Here is a 12,395-nt window from a genome sequence, read left to right as displayed (position 1 = left end):
CACAGGCAGTCATTTATCCTGAAAATTCCAAGCTTTGGGTCCGCAGGTAATGAGGAATAAATCTATCATCTGTGAACAGGTGAGTTAATCTCAAACCTTCTAAAAATGGATCAATAATATGTTTGTTCATTAATTCTTAAATTGGGCTTTAGTCAATGCAGCCTGGCCTCAATGAAAAATAATTTCCAGAAAGATAAATGGTTAGCAAAATTAATTTGCAGTCTTTATATTAGCCACATAGAACGCAAAAAGAAAATCAAGTTAATGAATAGGTTATCAGAATGTTAATTCAGACACAGCAGAATCAAAATAAATTATTTAAATTTGCAGCTGGACAAAACCATTATGGCGAAGTATGAGTCAGACAGAGTATTGCATTTCTATGAATTTTAAGCAGCCCTTTAAAGAACAATGCACCGAGCAATCCACTGGTAGTCAAGCTACTTCATTAGAAAATGCAACTGTACATCTATCGTATGTCAACAAGAGAATGGAAAGCACTCTATCTGAAGGGAAATTGACAGCTTTTTGCCGTTATTTAAGAACAACTGACTGCAGTGCATCCAACTAAACTAATATTAACATGTTTACCCAACCACAGAATTGTTTTGATTCAGATGTTTAAGTGAAATAAAATGTTATTTATAAACTGTTTGTAAATTGGTTATTATTGTACTGTATCTGATCAAAAATCCATCTAAAAAAGACCTCTTTTTGTGATCCCATGGTTGCACAACACAAATACTGGTAAATGAAAAAATGAATGATGTAATTGTGTTGGACACGTGTCTCTACTGTGAGTAAACGAAGGTAGTAAATAAAGATACATTTTAATGTTTGTAAAATACTAACAAAGGCCTACCATTTTCTGTTTAATATGTTGGATTACGTCTGTTTAACTTCCCACTAAGACAGTAGAGGTTTCTCACACCAGCACAGCTTTATTTAGATTTTCTAAATATGGCTTAGTACACCTAACATGACTACATTTTAAAACAACAAACAGAAGTGTAGATTTAAACGTTTAAGACCAGAATGCATTTCACAACTCAAATGGCATTCCTAAAGTGAATAGATTATTTGAGTAGCCATAAAGATCACAAATAAGCAGCACATTCATTGATGAAGAGAATTAGCACAAGGGTTAGGTGAAGTGGACTGATACATGTGAATACACAAAAGAGAAAAGCTACTTGTCCATGGTCTGTATCAACATTGAAATAAGATCTTTGGACAAAATGCATCCTTAAAAATGTTGTTCCATCTACTCATATAAATAAGAATGTCAGTTATTGCTTACCAAACAGTAATGAAGTCATATATTTGTTCTGTTTGTAAGACTGTAAAGTTGATGTATATCCCATAACCAGGTGGAACTCTAACAAGCCAAACGCAGTCTTGAAAATTTGGATACTCATCAGGGTACCCAGGGGAGTAAATAGTGCCATTCATTGCTGTAATGTTTCCCCCACAGAGAGCTGAGAAAGCAAACACATTCACAGGTTAACGTTTTCAGTAAAACAAAAACAAAAAAACAAACAAGATAATAATTTCTCATTACAGCAGAGCCTCACGATGAATTGCTCCTTTAAAGTGAATATTGATAGGTTTGAAAGTTTACTAATGTTTTGCTTGCCTTTGTTTCGTGCGTATTTCAACTTTTCTTGGATGTATTGTTTAGTTTCTTTTTTGTCCATTTGAACATTAAACTAATTATTTAACTCCTGAGCATCGAACCATACCAATATTCTTAATGCAAGCTTTGTTTATCTTTAAAAAAAAACAAACAAAAAAAAACATAACTTCCTGGTGTACCAAAAGTTGTGCCCTGAAGAAGGTGTTTTTTTTTATCTCAGAGTAGAGATTGTTCTGTGCAGACTACAGTCACGTACCAAACTCTGCAAGACCGCACCAAAAAAAAAAAATAATAATTTGATTCTTCACTGTTTTTTTTTCCCAGTGGCCAATATACATTAAAATAGCAATAGCTTACTACAGATAACTAATTATTTATTTATTTATTTATTTATTTATTTATTAGCAGGCGCCTTTATCCAGGGCGACTTACAATTGTTACAAAATATCACATTACAGATAAGAGCAGTTGTAAAAGTACAATAAAATCAGTAGCAAAAAAAGATCAAATTCAAATAAGAGCAAAATAAAGAATACAGTAAATAATTACAATTAAGAGCAAGTTCGACGAAAAGCAGTTAACATAGTAAAAATATTTGCTTATACGAGTAAAGTCCAGTAAGAGCACATAGTAAGTATGATACATGAATGAGAATGATTTCAAATAAGAGCAATATACAAAAAAAAAAAGTATAACATTTTTTTTCATGTGTAGATAATGGTGCATATGTTTTTTTTATAACCGCAAATAATTTATTTTAAAATAAAACTGGAACACAAAATAATAAATCACTAGGTTGGCAAAAAAAATCATAGACCACAATATATGATACGTTTATAAATCAATGTCACCATTATTTTAGCTCTGCTTTCCAGAACCTTTCAATTAAAATCAAATGTGGTATTTTGCTGTACTAATATAACAAACTATGGGTGACCATTACTTTATATAAATGATCATGTTATGCACAAATGTAAGAATTGCCTTTCTGTGGTGATGTACTTTTTTCTTTGAAATAGCATATATCTATAATCATTTGCGTGATTTATTTTAATTGCAAATATACATCTTGCCCACTATTACAGTTCTGTCACAGGATTAATTAGTTTTTCTCTAATGTAGTCACAGTTTTACATATAGACTGCTCGTTCTCAGGCTACGTCCCAAATTCTGGGCTGCTCTGGTTTTCAGATAACGTCCCAAATTCTGGTCCGCTTTGGCTTTCAGACATGTCCCAAATTCTGGGCCGTTCTGCTGTTCCGAATTCAGCCAAGTTTTTGGGATGTTCTACTCTTACAGATGACAGCACATTTTCTAGGTCATGCTCAGTATACCATAATATAATATCATAATTAAAATGATATTTGAAGGCAAGTAGTTTTGTTAGGAATGTACCTCAAAAACTACCAAGCCTATTTATAATGTCAAGCTGTTTAGAATGTCAGGCATTTCCATCTGTGGACTGGAAGTATGTACTGAATCAAATATCAATCTAGACCAGTGGTTTTCAACCTGTGGTACACATACCTTTACTGGTACGTGACAGGCTTGCCACTGGTACGCACCAACAGTTCTTTATGACGATATGATTTGTCAAAACACAATGTTCCCTCAATCGCACCATCGAAATGTATCAATCTGTTTGTACCACTGAATCACAGAGAAATGAGAAATTACGATGCATTTTGACAACTCTTTTTTAGGGGTTAAGCACAAAAATGCTGCATATCACTTTAAAAGCAAGTGTCAATATTTACGAATGCGAAATGACGTCGGTCTGTATATATAAAAGAAAAACGCATATCACATGTTGATGGAATAAAAATGCTTGTAAGTGTAGAGAGAGGTATATTAACACCAGCAGAAAGTTTTGAGTCAACACGATTGGATTTTGTTCGTCTGTTGCGTCTTGCATCCCAGATATAATATATTTAGTTACATTGTTTACCGTCAGGGGTTTAGGTATGATTTAATTGCACAATATTCCATAGTTAGATGATGAGCTGATAATACCTCTTCAGCCAAAGAAGCAGGCACAGTAATTTAAGAGCACTGTTACCATTATGTAAAACAGTATGTAGTGTGAGTTTTGCACTAAAGCAGGGTCAGCTGTTGCAGGGAAAACAACGTTTATTTCTCAAACTGACCATTTAAAAAATGTGAAAGCAGAACACACAGAAATACTTGGGACTGTAATTAGGAAGTGTACTGTGTACTGCAGCTTACCTGATTGCAGTAAACAACACAAAAAAAAACAAACAAAAAAAAACACCATTTACTAAATTTGTCACTCAGATTGTGCTAATGAAAATATATGACAATGTGCTTGCTGTGGTGTATTTAATATTGTAAACATAGCAGAACTAACTCACTGCAATTTAAACTTGTTTTTACGGAAGAATAAATGGTATGTAAATCATAAGAGCTGTCTGTTACATGCTGTCAGATCAGGACTTCACAAAACATTGAGCAGGGGAGCTGCAGCATGTTATTTCCCATATTACAACTGTACACAATTAAAAGTGCGGTCACCATTTCCATATAGTACAACACTTGCAAAATATTAAAAATATAAACATGCTGAGTTAATTGCAGTCATCAGCTGCATAGACTAACCATTCAGCAAAATGAGGCAACAAACAAGTGAGTACAGACGCACCAAACCTGATTGTAATGGGTAGGTCTCGGTTTAACAACAGCAGTTTAAGATAGTTACTGGTACACGATTAACTTGTGTCAGTCTATCACTCTTGCAGTCAACCCTTTTAAGGCCAGTGTAAATGTGTCCAAGTGGGAAGGACTTTACAGTTAATGGCTGAGGGGCACATTTTTACACATTACTTGTACCTTGCACAAGAATGTCTGCAATCTCTCACTAGATGTAATTATTAGTATTTTACAATGTATTATTTAATTTTTTCCCATTGTATTTGCATAGTCCAACTGTTTAAATATTATGTATAGCCTACAGATTACACTATCAGGAATAGAGGACTATTTGACCAATACAGTACAATAATATTCATGTTAAGTTGTTGAAAGGCACTGGTCTCTCAAAACCTGTAAGTGAAAGAGCTGATATAGGCCTTTATTTTTCTGTATTATTTTTTTGCGTGTGATAGGTGAATAAAATATTCATGAATTCCGCCTTCTATTTATGTTGAGGTCTGATAAACCCCTACGCATGACTATATATTGAATGACATTACATAAGCAAATGAGCTGTCCTTTTTTTGGAATACCATGTTCCTTCTCAAAAGTGTGTTTTAATATTAACCTTAATAAAAAGAAAACACCTGTATTTGATGTATCTATTTCAGTGCAATGCAGTTTCCTCATTGTATTAAAGAAATAAGCTGTTTTAAAAACATTTACATTTGATTTCTGTTTCTGCTTAAAAAAACAATTCTGGGGAGAGTCAAAAAATATATTAACTTTGATTCATGAACTAAGTATTACTATTACTATCACTATCCATTTCTGGTATACATTTTTGTGGTAAACTGAGCATGACCTAGCAACTGGGCTGTCTTCTGTAAGAGCAGAACATCTCAAAAACGGTGTTGATTTCAGAACAGCAGAGCGGCCCAGAATTTGGGACGTTATCTGAAAACTAAAGTGGCCCAGAATTTGGGATGTTATCTGAAAAATAAATAGGCCCAGAATTTGGTATATTATCTGAAAACCAAATCGGCCCAGAATTTGGGGCATTATGTGAAGAGCAAAGAGGCCCAGAATTTGGGACGTAGCCTGAGAACAGGGGCAGTCTATATGTAAAACTGATTACATTAGAGATAAACTAATGTATCCTGTAACAAAACTATAATAGTGGACAGGATATATATATATATTTGCAATTAAAATAAATCACACAAACGATTAGAGATATATATGCTATTTGAATGAAAGTACATTACCACAGAAACCCAATTCTTACATTTGTGCATAACATGATTATGATGATTTATATAAAGTAATAGTCACCCATAGTTTGTTATATTAGTACAGCAAAATACCATATTATATTTTAATTGAAAGATTCTGGGAAGCAGATCTCTCTCTCTCTCTCTCTCTCTCTCTCTCTCTCTCTCTCTCTCTCTCTGATCACAATGTTAAAAAATGCCTCCAAGCTTTCTCACTTGTGTTGACATCATATTCCTCTGACAGACAAGGACCAATCAAAATGCTAGACTGTTATGCAGTTTCACCCCACAAACTAGGCCTGTGTCATACCTCAATAAAATCTATTCACATGTCTAGCAAATAATCTGCATATTGATGACCTTAAAATTACACTATATATAGGGAACAATGCTATATCAAAGTGATATTTAAAAGACAAATTAATTCTACATTGTGATTTATCAGTGCTTGTATTTCTTCTCAAACTGGTTGTGGTCTTGCAGAGCTCAGCATGTGTCTGGTCTGCACAGAACATACTCTTCACTGGGAAAAGCACAGTTTCTTCAGGGGACAATTCTTAGTACACTAGGAAATTACATCATAGGTAAAAACTACAGTTTTTTTAAAGATAAACAAAGCTTGCTGTAAGAATACAGGTATGGTTGAGTGCTTGGGTTATACAGTCAGCACTCACGTATCCAACCCTATAAAATTTGGACTTCAGCGACGGTTAAACAAGTGTGGTGCATATCTGATTATTTCATTTTGATCCGTTCCAACCCTTGTTTGAAATACCATAGAACGGGACGTTTTAACGCTTTAAATTTAAAACTGGTTAATAGACTAGCAAGCACTGGCAAAATCAACTTTTTTTATACGGTGCTGAACTAATTTATTTTAACATATTGTTTAGGGACTTTGCGATACCTGCATGGTGTGTGTCTTAAAATAAGTAGGAATCCATTTAGATGTACTGTAGTTGGTTTTGTTGGTCCAATAGTATATTTTCAACAGAATTATTTTAATTCAGAACAATATAATTCTGAAAATATCACTTGCCAAAAGAGACAACTGTGGACACGTGGACTGTAATACAGTACATATTTCTAAATCCGGTACATATTGTAGCAGTATGTAAAATTCCCCATTAACGACCCAACAGCAAAATGAAATCAAACTGTTACCCATGCACAGAACTGGTAAAATGCTGTGCAATTTGGCAAAAGACACCAGTTGCCATAATTTAAACTGTATCCAACGTCAGTATTCAAAATTGCAGAATATAGTGCTCGATAAAGCCTTAATGTTACAGTTCACTTGAAAATGCACAAAAGCAACTAAAGATCACAGATTAAAAAAAAAAAATGCATCACAATATCTAAAACTGTTTAACGATAACTGTTTTACATTACCGTAGCTTTTCTCGTTTGTGAAATTGGAGGAAGCGCTGTGTAACTGCACAATAAAGACAGACTGATTTGACATGCGAGGAAACAAAACAAAAAACGCTCAAAAAAAAGTGACGGATAACAAGTACATTGTAACATTGAAGAGATGGGCTTTGTATCAGAAAACTGGTGACGGAGTCGGAAATCTTGTGTGACTGACAAGTGCATTAATTTGTTACATATATATAATGGGGTTGATTTTATTCTTAATACAAGGGTGGTAAAACGTGATTGACGTATATCTGGGTAACGGACATCCGAGTGCGGACAAACTTTCATACCTATCAATATTTACTTTAACTCTTGTTTTATAATGGCTGTTTTATTCTTTTAAAATAAAAAACAAAACATGTTTAAATCCAAAACATTTGAAACCAATTTTACTTCTTACTTGGTTACCCACAAATCTAACATTTGCTTGATGTCCTCCAGTTGATTTATATGTAAATTAATTACTATGTTTCAATTATATTTTTGTTAAACCTTTCTTTTGTTCCTTACATTAACTAGGGTAGTAATTAAATACAAACGTGTACAAACAACAGTGTGTAAACATTGCACCAAGGAAACTGAACTAGTTTTTGAAAACAATGCATCTTTTGATACAAGAATTAAAGTGCAATGGTGTATTTATCAAAGATGATAAGATGTATTTTGAAAGCTTTACTCTTACAGTACAGTAGATTTAAGATATTTTAGACAAGGGGATTTGCCATACAATACACTCTGAGGAAATCTCCTATAAAGAGGATTATATCCCTGCTGAACAGGCATGTAGAAATGAGAAAATTTAGGGAAATTGCAGGATTAATAGAATTGGAGTTGATTTCCAGTAAGAATTTTAGGTCAAATAAAATAAATATGTCTTTTGTCTCTAAAGGAACACATTTGTTGGGTATGGAATATATCAACTATGTATTCTTCTAGTTGTTTAGATTTAGTTTTTAAAAGGATGAATACAGCAGAAAATTATGTGATTCTAATTGACAAGACAAATACATTAGTACTCCATAGCCATGCCAAGCTTATAATATTTCTTTGTTTAGTTAAAAGATTTATTTACTGACAAAGCTTATCCAGTCAGAACTTATTACTGTTATTTTACCCCACTATTTAATGTTGTTTATCAATATGTAGTAAGAAAGATCATTTTCTTTAGACCTTACCTTCACATCTAGGCACAGGATAGTTCCAGTTCCGGCTTAAACCATGGAGGCATGTTAGCGCTGCCTCTCCAATCAAAGTGTAACCATGAAAACACTCAAAAGTAACAGTCTGTCCCACGCTGAAATCATTCCCAATCAAAAAACCATTCCGGAAAGGACGGGGATCAGGGCAGCTTTGCAACTGATAAGCTATATAAATCAAACATGTGAATAATGCTGCTTTATTGTTTGATATTAAATTATATGTTATATTTCTAATCAAAGTTATTTAAATATGATGCTTTGGGTTATATAAGAATACAATATCGAAGTTTGTATAATTCTCCTCACTTAAAAAAAAAATTAAAATGTTGAAACATGTGGTAAACTGCTACAACACATTAAAACCAATATATTATATAATACAACACATTAAAAACAATATACACGTATATACAACATATTACAAGGATACTATATGGGCAGCTCATGCCCTGCCTCTTTTGAGTTTATACCAGGCCTCAAACTTCACTATCAGCAGCATAATGAGAGCAGATCACTTAGTTTACCCTAGTACTTACCCTGATATGTAATATGAAATCCTGGTTTGTTCTGGGAAGTGTCGCTATGGAAATACAAACTGGTCTCATGAGTGGTGCTGAAGAGTGAGGCTGGCACTTGAGTGCCACTAAATCTGCCAATCACCGTACCAGTCTCTATGGAGCCGCTCCGCACTTCTAAATAATCATGGATTAACTCAGTGGAAAAATTGACAAACTGCAGTTGAATACCTGTAAGTAATATGAAAAAAAAATGAAAATGAAACATGAAAATGCCCCTCCACATAACCAAAATGTAATACTGTACTGCAATATGGCATATTAATGTTCAAGCCATTTCAAATACTGTTAACATGTCAATGTTATAATACTGGTACATAATAAAAGTGTGTTCAAATACACTCCGACTACAACTGTTACTATTACTACTACGACAACTACTAACTAACATGGTACTACTATGAATAAATCATAGGTAGGCAATATTATAATGGATTCAAAATCAGAACATTAATACTGTGTATGTGCTTTAATTGTATCCCTTGGCATACAATTAAAGCACCAGAAATTAAATGTTGTAAATGCCTATTGGATCACCATTAATAAACAGGATAGAGCTTAGAACATAAGCATTCCAGTTTACTTTGAATAAAGTATTGAGTGATGAGCTTTCTTTAAAAAAAAAAAGATAAGGCAGTGGTTCCTAACTGAGGTCTCATGGGGGGCTTAGAGACTAACACTCTTGTTAAGAGCTTGTGATTATTTAGATTGTAACACTGTGTACATTTATAATCTTAATTTCACACTGACAGCATGTACCATTATTCAACAAAATGGGTAAAGAGAACCAAACTTCAAATTTGTATGGATCATTGGATGGGAGTCCTCGGTCAGGATCTCTGGCTTTGAGGCAAGGTTTAGGAACTCCTGATCAAAGGTACCCTTGATTTACAAATAAACTAAACGTGACACTTGGCTTGTCTTGCCTCCCTAGAGCCAACATTCATTACATTTATAACCCTGAGCCAGTGGTGAAAATGTTGGTTTCAAAAGTGTGGGGGGGGGGGCAGTTTCTGTAGCTGGGACATGCATGAAGATTATTCTATCTGAAACAATAAAATATGTTACAAACAAGTATAACAAAACATTGCATCCCTTGTATGTCTAATTAAAAGATCAAAATACATTCTTGCGGCAGTCATTCAAAACCATAAATTGTTGGCACAATGTTGTCATGAGTGATGAGTGGCAAATAGCTATGTTATTCAGTTGCTTCTGAGTCATGGAATTACGAAGCCATGACTTCTCAGATCACAGCCTGGATCCAGGATCAGATCCCTTTAGTACAACCAGTCCCTGAGGCAGCGTTGTACGCAAGAGTGAGTGTACAGGGATGAGAATTGCCCTTGACATATATTTCTAGAAACATTGAGGTTTCCCCAGAATTGAAATACTTAAGAGAAATACAGTTTTGCTTAAAATGATGCTAGTACTGTATTGGTATAGTACAAGGGTGTTTTTAAAAAGTACTTTCAGCTTCCATCCATTTAAAATATACAGATGTAGCTTGAACCTCAAACCGCAGTGTATCGATGATAATGTAAATAACACCAAGCTCCAGACAATGAGTTGCAAACTTTAAACGTGTTCCTGTTTACAGGTAAGAAATCAACTTCGTGATTATGGTAATTGTTTATTTATTAGTTTAAAAGGGTTTACTAAAATGTGACCAAGAGTGAGTTTTTGTAACATTGAATAGAGATGCGAGAGTCTGTGCAATGTATTTAAACACGCAAATAATTTGGTAATGTATTTAGTTTTTATTGATGTCTGTATTTATTTGCACAAGGCACAAACGTAATTTTGCTGTTTTAAGTTTACTGTTTTAGTCTTTAAACTATGCACCACGTATGTTCATTTCTCATTGGTCAGTTTCCCTAGTTAAAGGTGTGTGCAGCTCCAGGATCTGATCAATATTACGGATCAGTGGAGTCTGATCCAGATCCTCATAGTAAAACACCATCTCATGATCCGGCTCCAGTGATCCCGGTACTGATCCAATTTTTCTTCCCATTGACTTCTATACTGACTAGTAATTATACCAATAAACTATTGTTCAATAAAAGTTTTAGTACTCCTGCAATGTGAGGGGGACATTTCCACATCATTTAAAAGGTGAGGCGGACATGTCCCCCGTGTAAATTACACCTATGCCCTGACCAACACATGAGGCAAAGCATACGTACCAAAACCAATTGGAAGCTTTATTGTCCATATACAATCTAAGCTGCTGGGGTAGTTTCCAGGGAAACCAGGACTTAAAACTACTCCACTAAATTCATCCAGTGAACCTCCACACTGGGCTATATAAAGAACAAAAGAGAAAGCAAGAAACAGCTTGTTAAACTGAAACGACAGAAGCAAAATGGACTTTTCGTTATTATTGGTTATTATTTGTACTTTTAACTAGCAGGGGCAGGGTCTATCGTGTTTAAAAAAATATATATATATATACAGTATATCATGATCTTTAAATAACTTTTTCAATGTTGTTTGCTGTCCCTTTCTATTCCCATGGTTTTATATCAAGGATAAAAATCTCTAGATGTTACGGTAAAGTAATTTAGGTCTACACAAAACTCAAAACCCCAGTTGTAGCAAATTATTATGCTGTATTTTAGTTTAAATTAAGCTGCAAAAGACGACCTTAACAAATAGTTACTCACCCCTATGATAGCGTTCCATATCTATAATGTACAGTTCAGTTGCATTGCTTTGGAAATATCCATTTAAATAATCTGGTATTCCTACTCGATGGGACACAAGTGCAAAATGTTGCCTTACTCCTGTATAAAGTGAACTAATCCAAATATGTTTATAGAACATTTATGCTTGAATAGTGCAACTTCTTTAATGCATAAATACAATTTACATGGGCTACAGATTACAGAACATACCTCGGCATAGTGGAACAGGGTAATTCCATCTTCTAACAGGACCAGGCATACATGTTATATGGGTATGTCCCTTAAAGAGAAGTGTTGTATTTGATTAGAAATCCTTTAAATGTAACATTGATATCAAAAGGAAAAGAGAACTATAGTATTTTAGCTAACATGACTTCCCATTGTTATATTACTATGTGTGTTTTGACACCAGGGTCTGTTTTAATGATCTAAATAGTGTTAGATTAAAATATCAAGGTGTTACAAATTTAAACCTGATTTGTCAAAAAACGGATTTCTCTGTATTTCTATTGTGTGTACTAATGTTAGTAAGTGGGTCTATACATCACCCCACAGCTGGATTAATATTAAAAGGAATTTCTTACCTCAAGAGAATAGCCTTGATCACACTGAAATGTCACCACGTCCCCAACCATGTATCTATCATCAACTTTTATTGCGCTGTTTGGTGTCTGTGGCTCTGGGCAGGAGTCTAAACCTATCGCTTAGAGTAGAGAAAATTCAGGTTTAAATTGAAAAGTGTAATTCTCTGTGGCGTTAGAAAAACAATAGCACATGCACAATTAGACAAAATATTATTCAACTTACATACTGTGAATATCATTTGTACACTACTTCATGACCAAAGACACAATTGAGGAAATACATCAAGCCTTTTGCTTCGAAGTCACCAAACTGTGTTTATTTATCGTTTTGCAACACCAATGGGACTTTTATTCTTTTAAGAAAAAAAAGTG

At 34.1% G+C, this 12,395-nt stretch overlaps 1 protein-coding gene across 2 annotated transcripts in view; it reads right to left on the bottom strand.

Moving 5' to 3' along the window:
• Positions 1 to 12,395, bottom strand: part of LOC117400350 (CUB and sushi domain-containing protein 3) — a 524,933-nt gene that overhangs the window by 87,376 nt on the left and 425,162 nt on the right. For both annotated transcript variants that reach the window (XM_059022384.1, XM_034000180.3), the window contains exons 38-43: positions 12,024 to 12,142; positions 11,650 to 11,719; positions 10,939 to 11,055; positions 8,714 to 8,923; positions 8,154 to 8,342; positions 1,301 to 1,478 (exon numbers count right to left, since the gene is read on the bottom strand). In XM_059022384.1, coding sequence (XP_058878367.1) covers positions 1,301 to 1,478; positions 8,154 to 8,342; positions 8,714 to 8,923; positions 10,939 to 11,055; positions 11,650 to 11,719; positions 12,024 to 12,142 — 883 coding nt within the window. The remainder of the gene's footprint in view (positions 1 to 1,300; positions 1,479 to 8,153; positions 8,343 to 8,713; positions 8,924 to 10,938; positions 11,056 to 11,649; positions 11,720 to 12,023; positions 12,143 to 12,395) is intronic.

The sequence above is a fragment of the Acipenser ruthenus genome, chromosome 4 (genome assembly GCF_902713425.1).
Source record: "Acipenser ruthenus chromosome 4, fAciRut3.2 maternal haplotype, whole genome shotgun sequence".
In the NCBI taxonomy this organism is placed as follows: Eukaryota; Metazoa; Chordata; class Actinopteri; order Acipenseriformes; family Acipenseridae; genus Acipenser; species Acipenser ruthenus.
The sequence above is the reverse complement of the archived record's forward strand: the minus strand, read 5'-3'. Positions and strand labels throughout refer to the sequence as shown.